General features: G+C 44.4%; 1 protein-coding gene across 1 annotated transcript in view; it reads right to left on the bottom strand.

Annotated features, from left to right (window-relative positions):
* The window catches only part of LOC137431717 (V-type proton ATPase 116 kDa subunit a 1), a 464,565-nt gene extending 440,894 nt beyond the window's left edge, over positions 1–23,671 (bottom strand). The window contains exon 1 of the mRNA XM_068123347.2: positions 23,411–23,671. Coding sequence (XP_067979448.2) covers positions 23,411–23,518 — 108 coding nt within the window. The 5' untranslated portion in view covers positions 23,519–23,671. The remainder of the gene's footprint in view (positions 1–23,410) is intronic.
* Between the last annotated feature and the right edge of the window lie 916 nt (positions 23,672–24,587).

Raw genomic sequence — 24,587 nt, 5'->3', positions numbered from 1 at the left:
CAGAGCCCAGAGAGAGCTGGGGGAGCAAGGCTGGAGAGGAGTCGGTAGAAGACGGAAAGACCACCAACCTGCCTGCGGTGAGTAAGTGAAAGGCCCTCAGAGATAGCGTCACCGCGGGAGATTCTAATGATTCTGGACGCTTTGGTTTCAACAGCGTGAAGACGAGCTATGTGTGAGGCAGGAGCACCAGCCCAGAGGGGTGAGCAGTATTCCATTGAGCTGCGGATGAAAGCCTTGTATGTGGTGAGGAGCTCAGGTGTGCCAAGGAAGGACTTCGCACGACGGAGGATGCCCAGTCGGCGACTGGCTTTGGAGGCCAGCTTGGAAATGTGGTTTTCCCAGGAAAGATCATGGCAGATAGTGAGACCCAAAAGCTTGAGTGACAGAACGTCTTGGAGAGGATTATTCAGAAAGTAGATGGGAGGGTTGTCCAGTCGGTCTTTTCGGAGAGACATCGTAAGAGTGTGAGATTTGTCAGGATTGAAAGACATGTTCCACTTGTTTGCCCAGTCTGTGATTTTGTCCAGGTCTGCAGAGAGTGAGGAGGCTGCAGACTGCCGATCTGAGGGATGAAGAATGGAGCGGCAGAGAGTGGAGTCATCAGCAAAGAGATAGAGAGGATTTTCAAGAGAGTCAGAGAGATCATTGATGAAGACCAGAAAAAGCACAGGGCCCAGAACACTGCCTTGGGGAACTCCAGCCTGAACAGGAATAGGAGATGAGAGAAACCCATTCAGGGCCACACGTTGACTACGACGAGAGAGGAAGTCCGCCAGCCATGCATGGAGATTTCCATGGATACCAAAGGAGGAGGGTTTGGTGAGCAGAGCGGGGTGCCAGACCGTATCGAAGGCACGTGATATGTCGAGGGAGACACCTCTAATTTCCTGTTTGGCATTGAGGACCTCCATCCATTGTTGAGACAGCAGAAGCAGCATGTCCAGAGTAGAGTGACCTGGTCTGAAACCAAATTGATGATCAGAGATCAAGCCATTGGAGAAGAGGAAAGATTTCATATCCAAAGCAATGATGGATTCCATGACTTTGCTGATAATTGGGAGAAGGCTGATTGGTCTATAGTTGCTAGGATCTGTTTTTGCACCTTTTTTGTGCAAAGCGGTGATGTTGCCAGATTTCCAAGCAGATGGAAGATGACCTTGAGCAAAAGAGAGGGAGAAGAGAACAGAGAGAGGGAGTGAAAGAGTGGAAGAACAGGATTTTAGGACCCGTGGGCTGAGGCCGTCAGGTCCAGTTGCAGAATCAGAGTCGAGGGTTGACAGAAACCTTTTCACCTTGTCAGGAGGAAAGGACACAGAGTCCAGGAGCAGCTGGGTACGACTGGGTACGGTGGGTACAGAGAGAGATGGGTTTGGGACACAAGATTTGGAGGCAAACACAGAGTTGAGGCATTCAGCTTTTTCACGTGCGGAGTCAGCTGTGTAGCCGTTTGAGGTAAGGGAGGGGATAGAGGGGGAACAAACACCAGAAACAGATTTGACCAGACGCCATCAGGATTTGGAAGAGGGAGACAGATAAGAGAGTTCGGTCTTGAGAACGGAGAGATATTGTTTCCTGGCTCTACTGAGGGTGGACACACACTTGTTTCGGGCTTTGTGAAAAGAAATGAGATTTCCTTCCGTTGGATTTGCTTTCCAGGAGACGAAGGCAAGTTGTTTCTGGGCAACAGCCTCACCACAAGATTCCGTGTACCATGGACGGGAGGAAGGGTATGACAACTGAAGACGAGATGGGATAAATCTGTGCATGAGAGAGAGCAATTTACTTTGGAAGAATTCCCAGGATGAGTTGATGTCAGAGGTGGTAGAGATGGGAGACCAGTCCAGATGATTGATGGCTGCTTGAAGACCGTGCCAGTTGGCCTGAGTGAAATGCCAGCCTCGTCGACGCTCAGCAGGCTCCCTGAGAATGGTCAGAGAGATGTCCACTTTAACAAGCACATGATCAGATGAGCCGATTGGAGCAGCAGACATTTTCAGGGAAGTTATTCATAACCAAGTCCAGAAGAGAAGATGCTCCGTTGACTGAGATCCGAGTCGGGAAATTGACAGACTGTGTCAGTCCCAGTGAGTCGCAGAAGTCCTTTGCTGAGGACCCATGGCTGGTGAGAGAGGTACCCACACCCAGCCAACTGGCATGGTGACAACTGAAATCACCACATATGAGGAAGAGAGAGTTGGGATGAGTAGACAGAAGTTGGTCCATATTATCAGACAGCGAGATGTAGATGGAGTCATCACTGTTTGGTGGATGGTACAACACACATATGAACAAGAGGTTGGAGCGAAGGGGAAGCCGTAGCTAGGGGTATTCCTGGGGTGAGGTGGAGAGAGTGCAGTGCAGGGCGAGTGAGGAAGAGAGTTTTTGATAAGGATAGCAACCCCACCTCCAGGACGAGGCTCAGGTCTATCATACCGGAGGAGGGAGTAACCCGGGAGATATACTAAGGAATCAGAGACATCATGAAGGAGGAAAGTTTCTGTTAAGCAGATCACGTCTGGTTATGACAGAATCAACCTGTATGGAGAGATCAGTTGAGTTTGAACGAAGGCCCCGGTTGTTTGAGGTCCATACCGTTGATGAAGAGGAATGGGGAGCATCGGATACAGAACAGGGGGGAGGAGGGGTAGGGTAAGATGTGGAAGAGTTGGAAGAGGTAGGGAGAGCTGTTGAAGGTGTGTCAGAGGTTTCAGAATAGCTCGGAGAAAGGGAAGGATGGGGCGGACAAAAGGTTTGATGGTGATTTGGTGAGGCACAATGAGGTGTTATTTGAGGAGGGGGAAGAGCGAGGCAGAAGGTTGGGGGAGATGGAGGTGAGAGTTGGAAGGGGGAAGAAGCGGGGAGGACGCTTTGAGGAGGGGGAGTGAGAGGGGGGAAATTGAGAAGAAATGAGGGTGGGGAGATTTGAAGGGGAGGGGTGAGGGGGGAGTTTAGGAGGGAAGGGACAAGGGGAGGGATTTGAAAGGGATGGGATATGGGGGAGATTTGGAGGGGAGGGGTGAGGGGGGAGATTTGGAGGGGAGGGGTGAGGGGGGAGTCTAGGAGGGGAGGGGCGACGGGGAGTCTTGGAGGGGAGGGGTGTGGGGGGAGTTTAGGAGAGAAGGGGCAAGGGGGGAGATTTGAAAGGGATGGGTGATGGGGAGGATTAGGAGCGGAGTGGCAAGGGGGAAGATTTGGAGGGGAGGGGTGATGCGGAAGATTTGGATGGGAGGGGTGAGATTGGATTTTAGAAAGTGTACGGTTAATGGGAAACAAACATTTATTGCAAAATGAGTTTCTTGTGACCTTCGAGTCAAAAATACGTTTAATGACGCTGGAGGGAGGATGGAGTGCAGGAGAGTTTAGGGAATGTAGAAAAGAGGCACTGAAAGAGATGGAATTTTTTTTTGGGATGAATAGATTTGGTGAGCAAGTCGAAAGCAGCCTTTTAACGAAGAAGAAGGAAAAGGTGTTATAATATACGACGGAATACAGAACTTGAGGGGAAAGTGTAAACATTTTAAGGTTAATAACAGTGAAAACTATCTGGGGAAATGGGGGAGAAACACGTGGTCGAAGAACGAACGAATGAATAAGAACGAATAAACGAATGAGAACAAAGAATAAGAACAGAGAAGGAAATGTTTTTTTGTTTTTTTTTGAGTTGCTTTTAAACAAGGAAGTAGGCTATGGGGTGAAAAGACTGGGAAAAGCAGAGAACGAAAGTTATTGGAGCACAAACGATGGACCGCTGAAAGGAAAACAAAGCCTCAAGGTTGGACACTGTACAAGGCCTCAAAAGACACGACACGAATTAACACGATTTTCTATACAGGTATGAAAGATTTGCACTGAAAATCTTCCTCGGGACACACGATACGTACAACACCATAAAATAAATACAGTTATAACGAAAATACAAATGGGAACAATTACTTAACTTCGATTTCGATGGAGAGCGTAGACAGCTGCGAATGAACGAAACCTCGCCGGCAAGACCGGAACGGAAGACCGGGGGAAAAGATGGGGCCCAGAACGATATTTAGTTCGATATTTCAAAAAGTTGTGGATGACTTGTGACAAAACTTGGTTGATGAGTTGGTTCGGTGACAGGTACAAGCCGATTCAATTCTGGTTCGGGTCAGGAATCAGATCCGGGCTATCAGTGGTATACAAAACAAACTGTTCATCCTGGCAGAGGTATGCGCTCTACCGAGTGTCGTTCTAGTTGAACATGTATTAAGTGCATGTGGTTCGGTTAAGGTGTTTTCAGTACTGCTGCAGAGGACGAAGTTGTCCAAGTTGGTAACGTGTCTCTCTTCCCTTTCGTTCCTTGACGTCAAACCCGGGTTGTGGCCAGAGACCCCTGTTGGTGCGGAGAGATCCCTGTTGCTTGGAATTGTTTACCCTTGGTGGCAGAGACTTGCAGTACAGTGGAGCTTACCTATACAGGTAGGTCTGACAACCACAGTCTGACAGGAAGTTCATTCTCTTGCTGTCTTGCTCACTTTTTTATTTTTTGTATACAAGATCGAGGCTCGTGTAAGAGCTAACATCAATCCCCCCCCAAAAAAACAGACACACAAAACATACAATAAAGGGAGCGGGAGACAAGATGGGGAGGGAGAGAGAAGTACACAAGTACAACAGCAGAGAACATCAGGAGATCTGTGGGAGGGAGAGGGCTTTGGGGCAGGAGGAGGAGAAGGAGGGGGGGGGCGGGGATTGATTTGGGAATTGTGGGGTTGGGGCGGGGGAAGGCGGGGAAAAGACAATTGGATTCTCTCGCCTATCCTGCGCTCCTCAGTCTTGCAGCTCTTGAGTAGTCCACTCCAATGTTGCACACTCCTCATGTGCGTCCTGTGCGCCTTATGTTACTGCTATTTTGCCATGCTGGTGTTTTTGGTCAATTGATATACATGGAGGGCTAAATCGCTGTGAATCTTGGATTATAACTGGCGTGGTGTTAGATAACGCTGAAGTATGGACCAACTTTACTATTCGCCATTGGTTCAATGATAAACAGCCACAGTTCAGCTATCCTTGGAGTTAGGCTCCAGTTAGTTAGCTTTGCACTACAAGACAAGGGCCGCTCTGTGCCAAAATTCCTGCTTGTAACTGCCCCCACAAGATTTGCACAATTGAGACAGCCATTTTGATTGTGGTTATCGGGTGATTGCCATCCATGCGACAATATGACTTTAAAGTTGAAACCAACTGCTTCTTCCAATATATTTAAGAGAAAAAAGCACTACTGTGTAGTAGGACTGTAAAAAATGTTTTAAAAATAATTACATACAAGTTGAAGATAAAGAAAAAAAGGTGTAGTGAAAAAAGATAGCAAAACAGCTTGAGAGAATGATGACAGATTAATTCAAACAGTGAAATACATGGCTTTGGGATGGGGAGGGTGGGAAGAATTAAATAACTACACAAGCTGAGCTTTACTACACCTGCTGAGACTTTATTCCCAACCTTCTACAATTTCCTCTCATGCTGTGGAGCATCCGTTTATCATCACACTGTTTTCCCTTTGCCCAATTTTGTCTGTAGATCCATTTTCCTCCGTCATTTTGCTGTTCCGCGAGCCTCTATACCTGCATAAAATAAATTGTCTGTCGATAAAAAATGCAAGTTTCATTGATGAAAATTTCAACAAAGGAAGCAAAATATGTAGAAATTTGATTAGAATGCTCATTATTTCAATTGTCCCCTCTCCCATATGATACTTTTGACTTGGGAATCCAGCGAGCAAGAAAGTCATCATTCAAAGGCATGTCCTACTGAAGGACAATGTTTTTCCTCTGGGTAAGTCTGGTTTGGCACCACTTCGGCAAAGGTCACTGCACACAGGAATGAGGGATGGCTCCGATCGAGATGCAGCTGGGGCCCATATATTCGATTCTACAGGGGAAGTGGAATGGTCAATAAGCAATAGCAGGAAAACAGCAACAGCCGCGTAGGATTCCCAATCCATCAACAGCAATCATTCCTCCTTCCTACAGAATCCAGAGGATCAACCCGTCTCTAGCATCCTTTCTTCTTCCACTGCTTTCCTCACGCCGAGGACTGGCTCATCTCTTGGGGATTGGTCCAGTCAGTGCAATGAACAAACGATGTGACAGATGACGCTGGATATCGGAGGGGCAGCAAGATGGTAAAATTCATGCAGCACAGCCAGAGGAGCTCAACAGTCTCGTTGATGTCAATTACCAGGCCCTACAAAACTTCTCACTCACTTCACATGCTTATCGCTCCATCGTGCCATCGCAATGACTTCCCAACAATTTCACAATAAAAACGACAATTCCCATTGCAAATTGGCGAGAAAAAGGGCACTTCATAGCAAAAGAAGCACTGACAAATGAACAAATTAAGAGGAGACATAAATGAATGAATAGGCCTCATGTATCTACACCGAACGTGACTCATGACCATGCAGTAGGTTATTACAAAGCATAAATTGCAGGAAACGTTCTTTGTCCTATTGCCTCGTAACGTAACCATAAGGCTGAAATCTGTCATCATCAAGGATTTCAGGAAGAGCGAGAGAGAAAATAACGACCAGCATATTTGTTAAACCGTGTCCCTCCATTTGTGTCTCACTAGGTCTGTTTCGATCAAAGTGTAATGGAGCCGTTACAAACACAAGGATGAGCAGCAGCGTAACATTGATGGATGGACCATCCTCCTCGCACCGTCAAGAGCATAAGGCTGCCGAAGCGCGCTCATTGGCTAGGGGGCACAGCCCTGGACGGGTCGCCACTTCGGATACTCGACTGGCTCACTTTTCCCAGCAAAACTCATTTTGAAAACCTCAAAAAGGATGACAGGCTGAGTCAATCTGCCTGGTGGAATTTTGGCATTTCTAGGCCTTGAGCACCAATAATTTAAGATAATAGGCTAATCACTTTAACCGTTAATCCTCCACCAAACTTAATGTAAGGTTGGCACAGCAAAAGCCTATTATATTTTTATTGGCATTTGCTGGAATTGGAGACATTCAAAAGAATAAAACAGTTCCTGCATTTGTGAATTATCAAAATATGTAGCTGCATTCAAAAAGCCTGGTGTTGGGCTAGTGGCTAGGGTGCCCGCTTAGGATCCTAGGATCCTGGGTTCGAATCCCGGTCAATCGCTGAATTAACGCCAGGGGGGTTGACTCAGCCTGTCATCCTTCCGAGGTCGGCTAATTGAGTACCAGTTCACTGGTAATTCCCTGTTTGTCGTAAAAAGGCGACAAAAAGGGATGGCGGCAGGAAGGGCATCCGGCCGTAAAACATTGCTTCAAAAAGGGGACCAAAAAAACAACAACAACCACGGTCCCCGAAAAAGGCCAACCCCCGCTTGCGGGGGAAAAATGGCCTCTAAAGGTTTTTTGGTTTTTTTATTCAAAAAAAAAAAGATAATTATAAGTAGCTACTTGTGTCGAACAAATGAAACAATTCCATGGGTTTGTAAAAGTGCCAAAAAGTTTGTGAAATAATTGCATAAGCTCTGTGACCTGGAAGAAGCTCGGAAGGTAATTTTTGCCTGAAATTTTACTTTCTTCTTCAACAATGTCAAAAATAAATGGCAATATCCACGCCATCAGGACCCGGACTCGGGCAGCTTTTTCACTCGCACAATTATTGTAATGTCCGTGTGATGGAGAAATGTTCACTCAGATGAAAGAAAAAGCGGGTCTTTTCTTTGGGGAAGCAAAGCATTGTACAAGGAGAACAAGATGAAATAACCAACAATGTGGCTTCGGTTTGTTTCCACGGAAACTACTGAAACCACGGTTTGCACAAACCACGGAAAGACCTCAATTGTCTGCCCTCAAGATACGCTTGGAAGGTCCTTGGGATTTCATTATGAGATAAATTTCAATGATCTAACAGCGACTTTTTGCTTAGTCAGTTTCATCAGTGAGCAGGACGTATGTCTCCTCATTACACTTTTACAATGATTAATTTAAATTATTCGTTCAATGATAATGTTTTGTTTGTGTGTAACAATGCTGAATTTAATGCAAGAAATGCCTCCTCCATTAATCCCTCCCCCACCTGGCAGAAAAAAAAACATCCTGAATTAACACATTCATGAATGGAGATAGATAACCTGTGCAATTTTACGTTACTTGGTACATGAGTCTCAAAGTTATGCAATGGTTGCCCTCCGCAGCCAAAGATGGCCGCTCATTACCTGCGAACACTTGGGGGAATGTGAATTTGTTTGGAATGAAGAAACTGCGGCCCAGACAAAAACCACGCTCTAAAATGACAAGCAGTGTAATCTGGTGTTAAGGAACCTCCAAGAAGACCAGGCCACTTGCAGGGCTGGCGGGATGGCCTAGAGGTACACAAACACTCTCCTTTAAGCTGTCCAGCCTGGGTTGGAATCCAGACCCAGCTATAAAATATCATCCCGGTGTTTCACGGGCAAGGTCATTCATCAATGTGTTTGCCTCCCTCGGATGGATGTTATACTGGGCGAACAATCTACCTGCGTTACTTGGTGGATGTTAAAGATCCCATGGGGGTCCTTCGCAAAGAGTAGTCAAGCTATGCAAAGAGTAGGCAAGCTATGCAAAGAGTAGGCAAGCTATGCAAAGAGTAGTCAAGCTATGCAAAGAGTAGGCAAGCTATGCAAAGAGTAGTCAAGCTATGCAAAGAGTAGGCAAGCTATGCAAAGAGTAGGCAAGCTATGCAAACAGGAGGCAAGCTATGAAAAGAGTAGGCAAGCTATGCAAAGAGTATGCAAGTTATGCAAAGAGTAGTCAAGCTATGCAAAGAGTAGACAAGCTATGCAAAGAGTAGGCAAGCTATGCAAAGAGTAGGCAAGCTATGCAAAGAGTAGGCAAGCTATGCAAAGAGTAGGCAAGCTATGCAAAGAGTATGCAAGTTATGCAAAGAGTAGTCAAGCTATGCAAAGAGTAGGTAAGCTATGCAAAGAGTAGTCAAGCTATGCAAAGTGTAGTCAAGCTATGCAAAGAGTAGTCAAGCTATGCAAAGAGTAGTCAAGCTATGCAAAGAGTAGGCAAGCTATGCAAAGAATAGGCAAGCTATGCAAAGAGGAGGCAAGCTATGAAAAGAGTAGGCAAGCTATGCAAAGAGTAGTCAAGCTATGCAAAGAGTAGGCAAGCTATGCAAAGAGTAGGCAAGCTATGCAAAGAGTAGGTAAGCTGTGCAAAGAGTAGGCAAGCTATGCAAAGAATAGGCAAGCTATGCAAAGAGTAGGCAAGCTATGCAAAGTGTAGTCAAGCTATGCAAAGAGTAGGCAAGCTATGCAAAGAGTAGGCAAGCTAGGCAAAGAGTAGTCAAGCTATGCAAAGAGTAGGCAAGCTATGCAAAGAGTAGGCAAGCTATGCAAAGAGTAGTCAAGCTATGCAAAGAGTAGTCAAGCTATGCAAAGAGTAGGCAAGCTATGCAAAGAATAGGCAAGCTATGCAAAGAGGAGGCAAGCTATGCAAAGAATAGGCAAGCTATGCAAAGAGTAGGCAAGCTATGAAAAGAGTAGGCAAGCTATGCAAAGAGTAGTCAAGCTATGCAAAGAGTAGGCAAGCTATGCAAAGAGTAGGCAAGCTAGGCAAAGAGTAGGCAAGCTATGCAAAGAGTAGGCAAGCTGTGCAAAGAGTAGGCAAGCTATGCAAAGAGTAGGCAAGCTATGCAAAGAGTAGGCAAGCTATGCAAAGTGTAGTCAAGCTATGCAAAGAGTAGGCAAGCTATGCAAAGAGTAGGCAAGCTATGCAAAGAGTAGGATAGCTATGCAAAGAGTAGGCACGCTATGCAAAGAGTAGGCAAGCTATGCAAAGAGTAGGCAAGCTATGAAAAGAGTAGGCAAGCTATGCAAAGAGTAGGCAAGCTATACAAAGAGTAGGATAGCTATGCAAAGAGTAGGCACGCTATGCAAAGAGTAGGCAAGCTATGCAAAGAGTAGGCAAGCTCTGAAAAGAGTAGTCAAGCTATGCAAAGAGTGGTCAAGCTATGCAAAGAGTAGTCAAGCTATGCAAAGAGTAGTCAAGCTATGCAAAGAGTAAGCAAGCTATGAAAAGAGTAGGCAAGCTATGCAAAGAGTAGTCAAGCTATGCAAAGAGTAGTCAAGCTATGCAAAGAGTAGTCAAGCTATGCAAAGAGTAGTCAAGCTATGCAAAGAGTAGTCAAGCTATGCAAAGAGTAGTCAAGCTATGCAAAGAGTAGGTAAGCTATGCAAAGAGTAGCCAAGCTATGCAAAGAGTAGTCAAGCTATGCAAAGAGTAGGCAAGCTATGCAAAGAGTAGGCAAGCTCTCCAAAGAGTAGGCAAGCTATGCAAAGAGTAGTCAAGCTATGCAAAGAGTAGGCAAGCTATGCAAAGAGTAGGCAAGCTATGCAAAGAGTAGGCAAGCTATGCAAAGAGTAGGCAAGCTATGCAAAGAGTAGTCAAGATATGCAAAGAGTAGTCAAGCTATGCAAAGAGTAGTCAAGCTATGCAAAGAGTAGTCAAGCTATGCAAAGAGTAGTCAAGCTATGCAAAGAGTAGGCAAGCTATCGCAGGCAACATTAACAAATTACAAATTCCTGCACTAACCTGCAGAAGCCATTGGCTGAGGTCTTGGCTGCACCCTCAGCCAATGATGCTACCCCACAGCCCTGTGCCGTATACGAAAGAAGAAGAAGACCACTTGCAACCTGGCATTTTGGCCAGGAATTTGGAATTTCTTTGAGGTGACGGTGATAACTCGCCTACACTTTGACAAAGACACCACGGAACGGCCACAAAGTAATGCTAGCAGACAAAGTAATGCTAGTGGAAGACAAAGTTTCCTCGAAAGGCTGCACGAGCAAATGGAAGCAATGTTTCTTCCAGAATGACCCTGTACTTGAACTGGTTCAGGTTTCCATTCAGAACAACCAGGTCAGTTTTTCCCCCTGCATGAAAAGCAGCCCAAACGGTCACCCCACCACCTCCAGCTTGGACTCTTGGCACTATACAATCCGTGTTGTGGGCTTCATGCACTTGTCTGCGCACTTGGACGTGGCCATCTTGACGATAGACCAGAAATCTAGACTCGTCACTGAAGGTCATGTGATTCCAGTGTCCTGGCTGCCAGTGACGGTGCTCTCTGGCCCACTGCATTCGGCGCTGGCTGTGTTGTCTGGTCAAGCGTGGCTTTCTCAGGGGACGCTGGGCACGATAGCCTGCTTGAACCAGTCATTGGTTGACTAGCCTTCTGGATGCAGGCACATTTGTCAGTTGCTGCCACTCAGCCCTAAGCCGATTAGCTGACTTGGTACGGCCATTGCAGACTAACCGGTGCAGCTGGCGATCATCTCTCCTTGTGGTTCTGCGTGGACGTCCTGGCCTCGGTATTGGAGTAGGGACACCCCTCTGAGCATTTCGTTTCAGGATCTTTGACACCTGACCTTGAGTGATGCCATACTGCTGAGCAATAGCACGCTGTTTCATGCCAGAATTTCGTAAAGCCACCACTCCATGACAAACAGCATTGTCAAGTTGACGGACCATCTCCAGAGGAAGCGGCAATAACTTTTGTAGATGTGCAGCAGTTGTTTTCCACTAATACAGAACGCAACAACCCTTATATACCCGATTGTGAAGCCAATCGTCAAATGTACCTGTCCTTACATTTTGTCACGCCACCTGTGATATAATCCTGTTATTGACTTCTTGCTGCGAAAGACAATCAGTTACATGGTTCTTTCAACAAAGACATCACCGAAGGGTAAAAGAAACTCACCAGATTGATATACTGAGTTCAGAAAGTAAACCCAAGTCAAGAAAAAAAATATATTCCATATTAAATGCCGAGTCTGTAATTACCAACTCACGTTCTGAGGTAACTCGGCTAAAAAGTATCCGATTTGCACCAAATAAAGTTCATGAATGGTTGCACAGACCCCTACGTCTCACTAAAAGTGGAAACAGAATGTAAATCGGAGTTAAAATAAGCCCGCAAGGTCGCTCCGTTGAGCGGCCTGCACATATTGCACTGTGTGAATTATATAATTACCAACTCACGGTCTGAGGTAAGTCGGCTAAAAATTATGCGATTTGCACCAAATAAAGTTCATGAATGGTTGCACAGACCCCTACTTCTCACTAAAAGTGGAAACAGAATGTAAATTGGAGTTAAAACAAGGAATATTAACAGCTTTGACTTACCGCACTCCAAATTATAGTCCGGAAAACTGTTGGGGAAATTACCAAAGTTCAAAGTGCCATAACTTTGTCAAAAATGATCGAAACGTCGTGAGGTTCGAACTTGATCTGTAACTTATCATGAGGAAACCATGTGCCAAGTTCGAAATCATTAGCATTAAGCGTTTAGAAAAAAAGTCCGGAAAGCTGTTCTTTGCATGACGGACTGACAGACTGACGGACTGACGGACGGAGGGACGGCGTGCAAACCCATAGTCCCCTCCGGTGTACACCAATAGGGGACTACTGTATAAAGACAAAGCTATAGGTTGGAGAACGGAAAAATGGATATCGTGGACATAATTCCCAACCGCCGTTCATTACTTGATATATATATATATATATATATATATATATATATATATATATATATATATATATATATATATATATATATATATATATATATATATATATATAGATATATATACAGTGAAACCTTGACTTACGAGTTTAATTCGTTCTGTGACCGAGCTCGTAACTCAATTTGCTCGTTTCTCAAATTAAATTTCCCCATTGAAATGCTATTAATCCGTTCCAGCCCCAAAAAAACCACACCAATTTTTTTTGTTACGTGTTTTTAAATAAGAAAAATGTACTTTATAAATAACAAATAATGTATAAACAAGCACGACCTCGTATATACTGTTCATAATAAAAGAGAATGTTGTAGCGACCCATGGGTCCCCCAAGCAAGACCGGCATCAGAATCTCCTTGCTCCAGCTGGTAACGTCACCGGTCACGTGACCGCCAAAGCGTCCCGCGCGTGCGGGTATAATGAGCTACACCTGTGGATCACATGACCACCGAAGCACGCCTCGCTTGAGAGGCGTGGCTTTCGGTTTCGGTTTGGGTTTTTGGTTTTGCTTTATAAGGCAGCCCGATAAACTGGCTTTTTAGTGTTCCCGAGTTGGTTTTACGAATAAACATCTTCTCGGACGAGTTTGTGCCTTGCCATCCTTTTATCCGTATTCTGCTGGAGTCCAGATTCCTTCAATGTAAAGAAATAAACTGGTTTTATTAAGTGTTGTGGCGGACACGAAAGCACTGACGTGGTGACATCACCCCGCACACCAAGTGGGGGTGGGCCACGCCGGGGAGAGAGGCGTGGCCTCAGGATATAGACGGGGCGCGCAGCCTTGAGCAGCTTAGTGCTGCAGTTTGAATAAAGACTTGTATGAACCGCGTTGTCCGCTTGCTCCTTGCGTAAGCATTAGCGCGCGCAGCATCGCGCTACAGTGTATTTACCTTGAAGATCAGACGAAGATGCTGGCGGAGGTGGAGGAGATAACTTTTGCCCTTTTCGCCACATTTTCCTCGCTTTCACTTGCAGGGCGTTTCAATAAAAACCTGTCCAACGAGGTTTGTTTCTTCCTCCCTTTCAAAATGTTTCGAAAATTCTCCATCTCTTCATGGATAGAGGTCCGGAGCTTTGAAATAATCGTAACGCCCTTGGCTGGCGTTATAGCCTTTATCGACTCCTGCTTCAAAATCGTACATATCGTAGAAGTACTACGATCGTACTGCCTCGCCAAGTCGACAACACGCACACCTCGCTCATGTTTTTCGACGATTGCGTGTTTTATATCCAAGCACATCATCCTCTTCTTCTTCTCAGCACTGCCCTTGGCACTCAATTTCTTAGGACCCATGGTTAAAACTAAGAAATTTTCCAAAATAACCAACATGCGAAAACAAAGCAGCAGCGATATACGGCAGAGATGCTTGCACGGCAAGATAACCACGTGACCGGAACGCTCGTTGGGCCACCTAGTGGCGGGTGGCGTAAGCTCGTAACTCAGATCTCGGCTCGCATCTCAAAGCAAAAAACCGCCCGAGCGACGGCTCGTATCTCGGAAAACTCGTAAGTTGGTGCACTCGTAAGTCAAGGTTTCACTGTAATATATATATATATACGTATATATATATATATATATATATATATATATATATATATATATATATATATATATATATATATATATACATATATATATATATATATATATATATATATATACATATATATATATATATATATATATATATATACATATATATATATATATATATGTATATATATATATATATATATATATATTTATTTATTGTTACGGATTCGTCACTTCCGTTGTTGTGGTTTTCACCCACTTGACATATTTCCGATATTATGTACTATTATTATCTTCAAAAGGTTTATTGTTCATAAACAGTTATCAAAAGTTAAAAAGGTTAACTTTAAATGATACAGGAAACCGAACCGGAAGACAGCGAGAGGGAAGAAGAAGAGGCGTGGCGAGCAAAGTCGGACAAGACGCATGACGTCGAGCTCCGTAGCGAGCGTTGTATAACGAAGGTCACGATGGAATTTTGAGTTCCTTGAAAGGACATCCTGCGATAGGTATTATCTCTGGGATTGAGAAATCTGCGTAGTCAGGTTTAGGCTGAGATTCCGACGAATCCTTGCCTGGTCGCATCGACTCAAGTAAGAGCCGTCGGCCATTTTGAACCTCGCGCTTCGTTCACCAACAAAGGTTTTGCTGCCCGTCAGCTCTTCTCAACATCCTATCGTCTGTCGGGGATGTGTGTGCACGACCGCTTCGTCTCCAATTACGTTGCAGTTTGCTGATTGAGCTGTGAACGTGCTCCTCTGGAGGGCGCCTTTATACAGTTTCGGCTGTGTGACTGCCATTGCCATCTGTACAGGATTCGGGTCTCGACTGGACATCGGTCTAGCGATCGCTGGAGCGAATCAACTTCGCCTTGGAGAAGGTTATAGAGACATTGAGGAGTGTCCTTTTTCACTCACGTGGAGCGCAGTGAGTTATCTGACTTTAGTTGATGGTACCATCATAAGATATATAGAGTGCACTCTGGATTGCTATTGGTTGTACCGTTATTCTTGTGTGTGATTTTTAATACAACATTTGTTTGTTTAAAATCATTGGTGTGGTTTCACTGTTGGTTTCTAACACAGAATAACACATTTTTCTGCCGTGGCTCCTCTCGGGATTCGGAGGTACACCGTGACCAAGGGGTCGGGGAGGAACACATAACAATATATATATATATATATATAACAATATATATATATATATATATATATATATATATATATATATACATATATATATATATATATATATATATATATATATATATATATATATATATATATATATATATATATATACATATATACAGTGAAACATTGACTTACGAGTTTAATTCGTTCTGTGACCGAGCTCGTAACTCAATTTGCTCGTTTCTCAAATTAAATTTCCCCATTAAAATGAATTGAAATGCTATTAATCCGTTCCAGCCCCCCAAAAACCACACCAATTTTTTTTGTTACGTGTTTTTAAATAAGAAAAATGTACTTTATAAATAACAAATAATGTATAAACAAGCACGACATCGTATATACTGTACATAATAAAAGAGAATGTAAAGAAATAAACTGGTTTTATTAAGTGTATTTACTCACACTCCTCACTGTATTTACTCACTGTATTTACTGACACTGTCAACCACACAAACAACAACTTCTCCATCTCTTCATGGACAGAGGTCCGGAGCTTTGAAATAATCTTAACGCCCTTGGCTGGCATTATAGCCTTTATCGACTCCTTCTGCTTCAAAATCGTACATATCGTAGAAGTACTACGATCGTACTGCCTCGCCAAGTCAACAACACGCACACCTCGCTCATGTTTTTCGACGATTACGTGTTTTATATCCAAGCACATCATCCTTTTCTTCTTCTCAGCACTGCCCTTGGCACTCAATTTCTTAGGACCCATGGTTAAAACTAAGAAATTTTCCAAAATAAACAAAATGCGAAAACAAAGCAACAGCGATACGGCAGAGATGCTTGCACGGCAAGATAACCACGTGAACTGAACGCTTGCTGGGCCACCTAGTGGCGGGTGGCGTAAGCTCGCTCGCTCGTAACTCAGATCTCGGCTCACATCACAAAGCAAAAAATCGACCGAGCGACGGCTCGTATCTCGGAAAACTCGTAAGTTGGTACACTCGTAAGTCAAGGTTTCACTGTGTATATATATATATATACAGCAATACCCCGTTTTACGCCATTTCGACCTACGTCAAATCCGACTTTACGCCACTCTTCTAGAGTAAATTTCAGTTCAGCGAATGTCATTATGTGCGACTTGACGTCACTCCTACATCATAATAGGAGGACGTGATAATTTTTCCCTTAAAATATATTTAAAATAAATAAAATACAGTAGTACAGCAAAATTAACAATAAGAGAAGCTAAAAAAACAATTAAAAATACAATAAAAAGCACATTAAAAATATTTTAAAATGTACGTACAGTATACGTACACGTTGCTGCTGGTTCTCATTCAAAACAAAGGCGACGCCATATGCATTTTGTCCTGTGCTGCGGTCGCGTGCTTGCTTTGCCTTTCGCTGTGATTTTTGTGATTATTCCTTTACTGTGTCTGTGTTAGCCATGGGTCCTAAGAAGGATAGTGCTAGTGTTTCCAAGCGTAATGTGGTTACGATGGAAGATAAGTTAAATCTGATTAAGGTGAAAAAGTGTCGGTGATAGCGCATGCCTTAGGGCTGCACGGTCGACGGTATCGACCATCATTCATGATAGGGAACGTATTCTCGTATACGTCACTTTCGTGAGTTATTGTCACCCGTCGCACCGCGGAGTGAAAGGGGGACTATGGTTTTCCCCTCCGTCCGTGTGTCCGTCCGTCCGCTATGTCTTCGACACCAGCAACACTGGCTATTGCCCAGCTTCTAAAATATAACTGTCAAGCACAGGCGAACCCAGAAAAACACTACTCCATCAGTCAGACACGATACCTCCCAGGAAACACCTCTTCCAACATAATTGGGCTAATGCTGCATGCAAAAACTCGTAAGAAAGAACTGGTAGACAGGCTATTCAATCTCGGCCTCAGCATCTCATATGACCGCGTGCTGTGCCTCTCTGCTGAGATGGGGAACAATGTCTGCCAACGCTTTCGCATGGAGCAAGTGGTTTGTCCAACCACCATGCATGGCAACATATTCACAACTGCTGCTGTGGACAATATTGACCACAATCTGAGTGCAACCAGAGCCAAAGACTCATTCCATGGAACAGGAATCTCATTGCTGCAACATCCTGCTTGTGCAGATGCTAGAGTAGACCGTGGTATTGTCATAATTGGAGGCAATGTTGGCTCTAAGACGGTTGGTGATCTACCACATTTCTATGCTGATGTACCGCCTGTTACATCCAGCATCAAGGAATCTACTGTTCCGGCTACCCATGTCACCTCCCTGCGAAGGAGTAATTTCAAGACCCATACCGAACAACAGTACAGGTGGTTCGAAAACACGAGACATGTCCTTGATGATGACGAAGAGAAGGACTTTGAGAACATATCATGGGCTGCATACCATGCAAGCCATAAAACCCCTGGTGGTCGAATCATCACACCCACTGCCTTACTCCCCCTTTTCCAGGAGTGTGCCCACACTGTGGCTATGATTAAACACTCAATGGATGTAGTGAAGAATGCTATCGAACATCTGAACACAGGCCAAACACCAGTGCTGACATTTGACCAGCCGCTATATGCTCTCACCAAACAGATCCAGTGGAAGTGGCCTGAGAAATATGGAGAAGATCAATTTGTGGTGATGTTCGGTGGTCTCCACATCGAGATGGCAGCTCTGAAAACTGTGGGTGACTGGCTATGTGGAAGTGGATGGGTACAAGCACTGGTACAAGCAGAGATTTCTACAGCAGGAACAGCAGACTCCTTCCTCCAGGCAGCACATGTCACACGTACAAGAAGGGCACACCAAATCACAGCTGCTGCCTTATACATTCTGCAACATCGAGGCTATAACCACTACAGTGTTGCCAATACAGAAGATGGAGAGACCCCAGTGGACTTTGATGCCTGGTGTAATGACAGACAACAGAATTGCCCACAGTTTCAGTACTGGGCAACAACAATGGCACTGGAAATTTGCATTCTAATATATGTGCATATGTGCACTCCATACGAGAAGCCAATTTTACTAAGTATCTGGATGCACTGACAGAACTGACTCCATGGTTCTATGCACTAGATCACACAAACTATCCGCGCTGGATACCAGTGCATCTGAGAGATATGGCTCAACTGTCAAAGCAACACCCAGACGTTCACAGAGAATTTAGTGCTGGTCACTTTACGGTGCAGAAGACCAAACAGGTATTCTCAGCCATCACTATTGATCAAGCACATGAACAGAATAATGCTTGCATCAAGGGTGACGGAGGGGCGATTGGCCTCACAGAGAACCCAGGTGCTCTGCGGTGGTAGATGATTGCTGGCCCAGAGGTTTTAATTTTTTTATTTTTTTATTTTTTTTTGTATACAGGGTCGAGGCTCGTGAAAGAGCTAACATTTATCAAAGAAACAAATCAAACAAACAAGCAAACAAAGTATATAAAAAGGGGAGCGGTCGACAAGATGGGGAGAGAAGGGGAGGAAGCACACAAACACAACATTTGAGAGTAGGGACATCGGGAGATGTGTGGGAGGGAGAGGGCATGGGGGGAGGCAGGATAGGTATAAAACGCAAGGACACCAAGGACTTCCAGGAAAGAAGACAAAAGTCACCTCAAAAAAGTGGATTTGGGGTGAAATTAGCAGGGGTAGAAAAGATCAAGGTTTTGGATTGGGGAAGATAAGAGATGGTGGTGAACAGCCGTTTCAAAGACCTGGAGGGAGGAGTGGGATTGAAGAGAGTGAGGGAGTTTGTTCCAGAGGTGGGAGAAAAGAGGAATGAAGGAGTGAAGGTGAGCAGAGAGTCTTGATTTTGGCAGTTTAACCATAAGAGGGTTGCAGGCAGATCTTGTGCGACCTGTAGGAATATTTGGGGGACAGAGCCCAGAGAGAGCTGGGGGAGCAAGGCCGGAGAGGAGTCGGTAGAAGACCGAAAGACCACCAACCTGCCTGCGGTGTGTAAGTGAAAGGCCCTCGGAGATAGCGTCATCGCGGGAGATTCCAATGATTCTGAACGCTTTGGTTTCAACAGGTTGCCAGTTATTCAGGAATTCGAGAATGTGGAGCTTCACTGGGAAAAACGAGTAGACTTATGTCACCATGATCAAACATCGAGTGTACACAAATCCTTTGCAAAAGATGTTCGTTCACTTGTGAGTGTAATCGAGGAACTGGGCAACCCTTTTGATGAGGAGAGCCAAGACTTACTTGTCCTTGATACCAAAGAAATTGCAGACCCTTCAGTATTGAAGACAGTCTGTACTGCCAAGAACCTAGGCCAAGAACAGATTGATCAATTCACAAAGGAACGTCTCCTAGACAGGACCAAGTCAATCGATGATGTACTTCACCGTAATAAGCTACCACTTTTAGGCACCCCTATAGACAAAGCACCTAAGGGAAAGCAACCGTTTGCCTCCCTGAAGAGTGACATGGAATTATTTTCTCAGTTGTATATCGGCTGTCAGACTCGGGATGGAAATCCTGATGAAGTCTTTCGAAACGAGAACCAAGGATGCCCACCAGCACTCTCTGAGGCAGGGAGACTTCACCTCGGCACCAAGAGTGACTTGTTGACGTGTCTGGAAGGCCTTTCCAATGCGCAATCAGAAGCTCCTAGTGTCACCAATATAGTATTAGATGGAGCAACCATCATTCAAATGCTGAAGCCAGGAACTGCAAAGACATTTCTTGAATATGCCAGTCAGGTGTTCATCCCATACATCTTAGGACAGCTTCAACATGCATCACGTCTAGATCTGGTCTGGGACAGCTATGTAATTGATTCTCTAAAAGCAACAGCCAGGGCAAAACGTGGAAAGGGGGTTCGCAGACGTGTTGTTGAGTCTGCACCCATACCAAAAAACTGGCAGGACTTCTTGCGTGTGGATATCAATAAGACAGAACTGTTCAGTTTCCTGTCAAAAGTACTCATCCATTCATTCGATACTGAAAACAAGTTGCTGGTAGTCACAGATGGGGGCCGGGTACTCTGTGTGCCACCACAACAGGACATTGACTCACTTGCACCATGCAACCATGAAGAGGCAGACAGTCGAATGTTGCTGCATGTAGCACATGCTGCAAAGCACGGACATCACCAGATACTAGTACATACTGTTGACACCGATGTTGTGGTGTTGGCTGTGATGGTAGCTCATACACTACCAGATAAAGATGAACTGTGGCTGGCTTTTGGAACAGGAAAGAGTTTTCGCTACATACCAACCCACAAAATTGCAGCCTGTCTGGGTCCAGAGAAATCACGTGCGCTTCCAATGTTTCATGTCCTAACAGGGTGTGATACGGTGTCAGCCTTTGTTGGACATGGAAATAAAACTGCGTGGGCTACTTGGAACTCACTGCCGGAGCTCACTGATGCACTTTTGTGACTGGCACGTGCTCCCAGTGGATCTCGGAACAAAGCATGTGTGTCATTGAGAGGTTCGTCATACTCCTCTTTGATCGAACAAGTATTTGCACTGATGTTAACAAGGCTAGGAAGAAGCTGTTTGCAAAGAATAACTCTATTAAGCGAATTCCGCCAACACAGGCTGCTCGAGAACAACATGTTAAGAGGGCTGTTTTCCAGGGTGGCCATATCTGGGGCCAGACACTGCTTCCACAGCCTGCACTTCCTTCTCCATGAGCTGGGGTTGGATAAAGACTGATGATGGACTTTATCAACCAAATTGGACGACACTACCTGAAGCATCCAAGACCTGCTATGAGTTGATCTCCTGTGGCTGCAAGAAAGTATGCCATAACCGCTGCAAGTGCAAAAAGGCTGCACTTAAATGCACAGCTCTCTGCTGGTGTGAAGGAGAATGTCCAAGAAACTAATATACCTCGCAGTCCGTCAATTTTTACATAAGCTGAACTGTTTAAAGGAATATGCTCAGATATGATCCCATTTTGTGAACATGGCGGCCATTTTGAAAAATGGCGCCCATAAATATTCAGGCCAGCACCTGGTTAATATTCTGGCATAAGATCATGAGCAATTGGCAGCTCTAAAGTGGCTATTAGACACAACCAAAGACATCGAGTAGGCATTATCGATATCGCTAATGCAGCATGGCGGCCATATTGAAAAATGGCCGCTCTGGCCAACATAGGTAAAATTTCAAGTGCCTCCATATCTGCCTCCATATCTGAAATTGTTTACTATGTAATTATCTATGTCTGTGCCAATTTTGATGCTTTTATCAAAAAATGAACAATTGGTTTGCTAATCCGCTGGAGTAAATAGCATTCTTCCTTATGCGTAGATACACCCACACACCAGATTAGAAGTTAGTAGTTTGTTTATTTTTCAAGATATTTCGCTCACAAGGTTCAGACATATATATGGTGGTGGCCATCTTGGATTTTGACGTGGCGACCCAATTTTCAATAGAGTTCTTCCTTATGCGTAGGTACACCCACACACCAGATTAGAAGTTAGTAGTTTGTTTATTTTTCAAGATATTTCGCTCACAAGGTTCAGACATATATATGGTGGTGGCCATCTTGGATTTTGACGTGGCGACCCAATTTTCAATAGCTTTCTTCCTTATGCCGAGATACACCCACACACCAGATTAGACGTTGGTACTTCGCTTATTTTTCAAGATATTCCGCTCACAAGGTTCAGACATACATGGCGGCGGCCATCTTGGATTTTGACGTGGGTTGTACCAACACACCAAATTAGAATTCGGTCCTTCGCTTATGCACGCACGCACGCCCGCACGCACGGACACACGGACGGAGGGGAAAACCATAGTCCCCCTTTCGCTCCGCCATGCGACGGGGGTCAAAAACGATATACAGCAGGATATCTCAAAAAGTTGTGGACAGATTTGGACGAAACTTGGTGGAGAGGTTGTGTGTGTGATAAGGACTAATAGTTTCGATTTTGGTGAAGATCTGAATATGGTTTCGGCTACAATAATTATTTAATTTTTAAGTGATTCTTCACCATTGGGAGATCGGGTGAAAAGCGATATATAACATATTTAAAAGAGTTATGGACGAGTTATGAATAAACTTGGTGGATGAGTTAGTTTGGTGACAAGAACAAGCCGATTAGATTTTGGTTTCGGTCCGAATCCAGATCCGGCCTGTCCGTGAGATGCAAAGTAAACTGTTCACCAGGTGGAGGTATGTATGCTCTCTACTGAGTGCCGTTCTGGATTTGTTTGTCGATTACAAATCATATTTTACTGCAGGTTGTTTGATGCAGCAGGGAATCTAGGAATAGTTATCCAGGCACACTAAAACCATAAGTGTGTGTGTGAGTACCACACCCACAACCATAAGTGTCACTTGATTGCTGAACTTTGTCATGGCACTGTACAGAAAGCTTGCACTGTACAGGATCAGGCTGCAGGTGTGCTGAAATTCCTGCCTGTAACTACACCACGAGATTAACACAACTGACACAGTCTCCCTGAAACCAAACCAGTTCCCATAGATCCCTGCAAATGTGACGAAACGACAGCTCGACAAGGGTCGCATACCCCAGGGGTACGGAACTATTGGACCATAATAAAATTAATGAATGCCTATAAAGATGGATGGGGACGGTGTTTGGGGCAGATTTGCAAGCATGTTGGAGAAGCACGTTAGATGAGGGAGAATGATGTGGAAAGTGACGAGGCAATAAGAGGTAGAACAATTGAGAAGTGGAAGAATAAAATTGGACAAAGTTATGTGTTTATGTTGTTCAAATGCGAGAAGGAACATGTGCAGGAGAGATGTTTCCCAAGTCACTATGGAAACCCATTGGAATCCTAAAAGGAAGGAGTGGTCATGTGGGCAGGGATTGACGGAGCCGGGGACAGTCTATTTATTACGTACGCGTGGATGTAAAATGAGAAAAGTTGAAATTGAAGCTGGAAGAGAAACGATGATAGCAGAGAGGAAATGAGGGTTGTTAATGTGAAGGCAGAAGGGAAAGATGGTTTAGATGAGATGTTCGATGTTTGGAAAGCATATATATAACGCGATTCGTTCCAACGTTTGAGTGTGAAGGTTCCGCCATGTTTGCATACGTAATAAATATATGGCCTTCACCCAGAAAGAGCAGCATTAAAGAAAGCCATTAAATTATTTTATGTAATAACTAGTAACCATAAAGTGTTTGTGGAAGTTAAATTTATTTCGGCGCCGATTGCAATAATTTACTTTCGCACAAACTAACAAGAACTCACGTCTTGAAATTCCACCAGTCCAAGCTCCCCGAGATCACTGATGGAGGTAAAGGCAGTCTCCGTCTGCAGGAATACCTGGGCCAAGGACATCTCCTCGCTCCGGAACATGATGAGCGATGGCGCTGGTCATGCGCACCCGGCAACGATTGTCAAATTGACGACGTCCACAAGATTCAATCCAGCAAGCAGCCACGGCCGGTCCGAGTCTTCCAGCCAAGGTAGGGATTCGTAGGGGACCACCCAGGCCGGAACAAGCACAAGCATGTGACGTCGAATCGTTCAAGGGGCAAAGTTCGCTAAAAGGAGCGAAAGCCGTTTGACGAGTTTTGCAACTTTCACAGTTTCCGTGTCAAGAGATTAGGCTCCGGAAAATGGGGAACGAGTGCACTGCGAACGTGAGATAGCAACACTGGCGTCACTCGGGGGTTGCGGGGGATGCGGACCGCACCGGGTGACACGATTAGACGGGGTGACACCAAATTTTTGCAGTGTCGAGGCTTTCCGATCTTGCGATATTATCAATTGTAAGTGAGTTGGCGAAAGGCATTGATTTCGATGAAGTGATTCACAAGTTCGCAGCTTTGAAGGGCAGGAAAGGAAAGTTCTGAATTAGTCGAGGTGTTCACCAAGTGTTCACCAAGTTCAAGAACGAGATGTTCACCACCAAGATGTTCACCGAGATGTTCACCAAAACTATATAAACTATACAAAACTATACAAAACTATACATCGAGATGTTCACCAAGTGCTGAAATGCTGTGTATTTGTCCCTGTTTATTTTTATGGTATTATTTTATTTATAAGTATATTTCCATAGCATTTGTCTACAAGTTCCACACTATTTGGGCCGTTATTGATGATGCAAACCTAATCCATTAATGTATCTCATGCAACAATAAAGTTTAACGTTAAAATCAACATAATTTTGATGTTGTTCTGAAACGTTTTTACTTCGAATTAAATCGTTTTCTTACCGAATTTTCACTTTAACCACATGAAACTATGTAAATGTAAATACATTTAGGCTGTGCGTATGATATTGTAATTTAAAGGTGTAATTTTAATTTTGCTAGTTGTTTATGTCACTACTGTTGCCATTACATTCAGTGATATACGGGAATTACGATTTACGAGCAACATTAATACAACAAACATTACTAAGGATTCTGTATGGTCT

The sequence above is a fragment of the Myxine glutinosa genome, chromosome 7 (genome assembly GCF_964187855.1).
Source record: "Myxine glutinosa chromosome 7, kmMyxGlut1.1, whole genome shotgun sequence".
Taxonomy (NCBI): domain Eukaryota; kingdom Metazoa; phylum Chordata; class Myxini; order Myxiniformes; family Myxinidae; genus Myxine; species Myxine glutinosa.
This window is presented reverse-complemented; position numbering and strand designations above follow the sequence as displayed.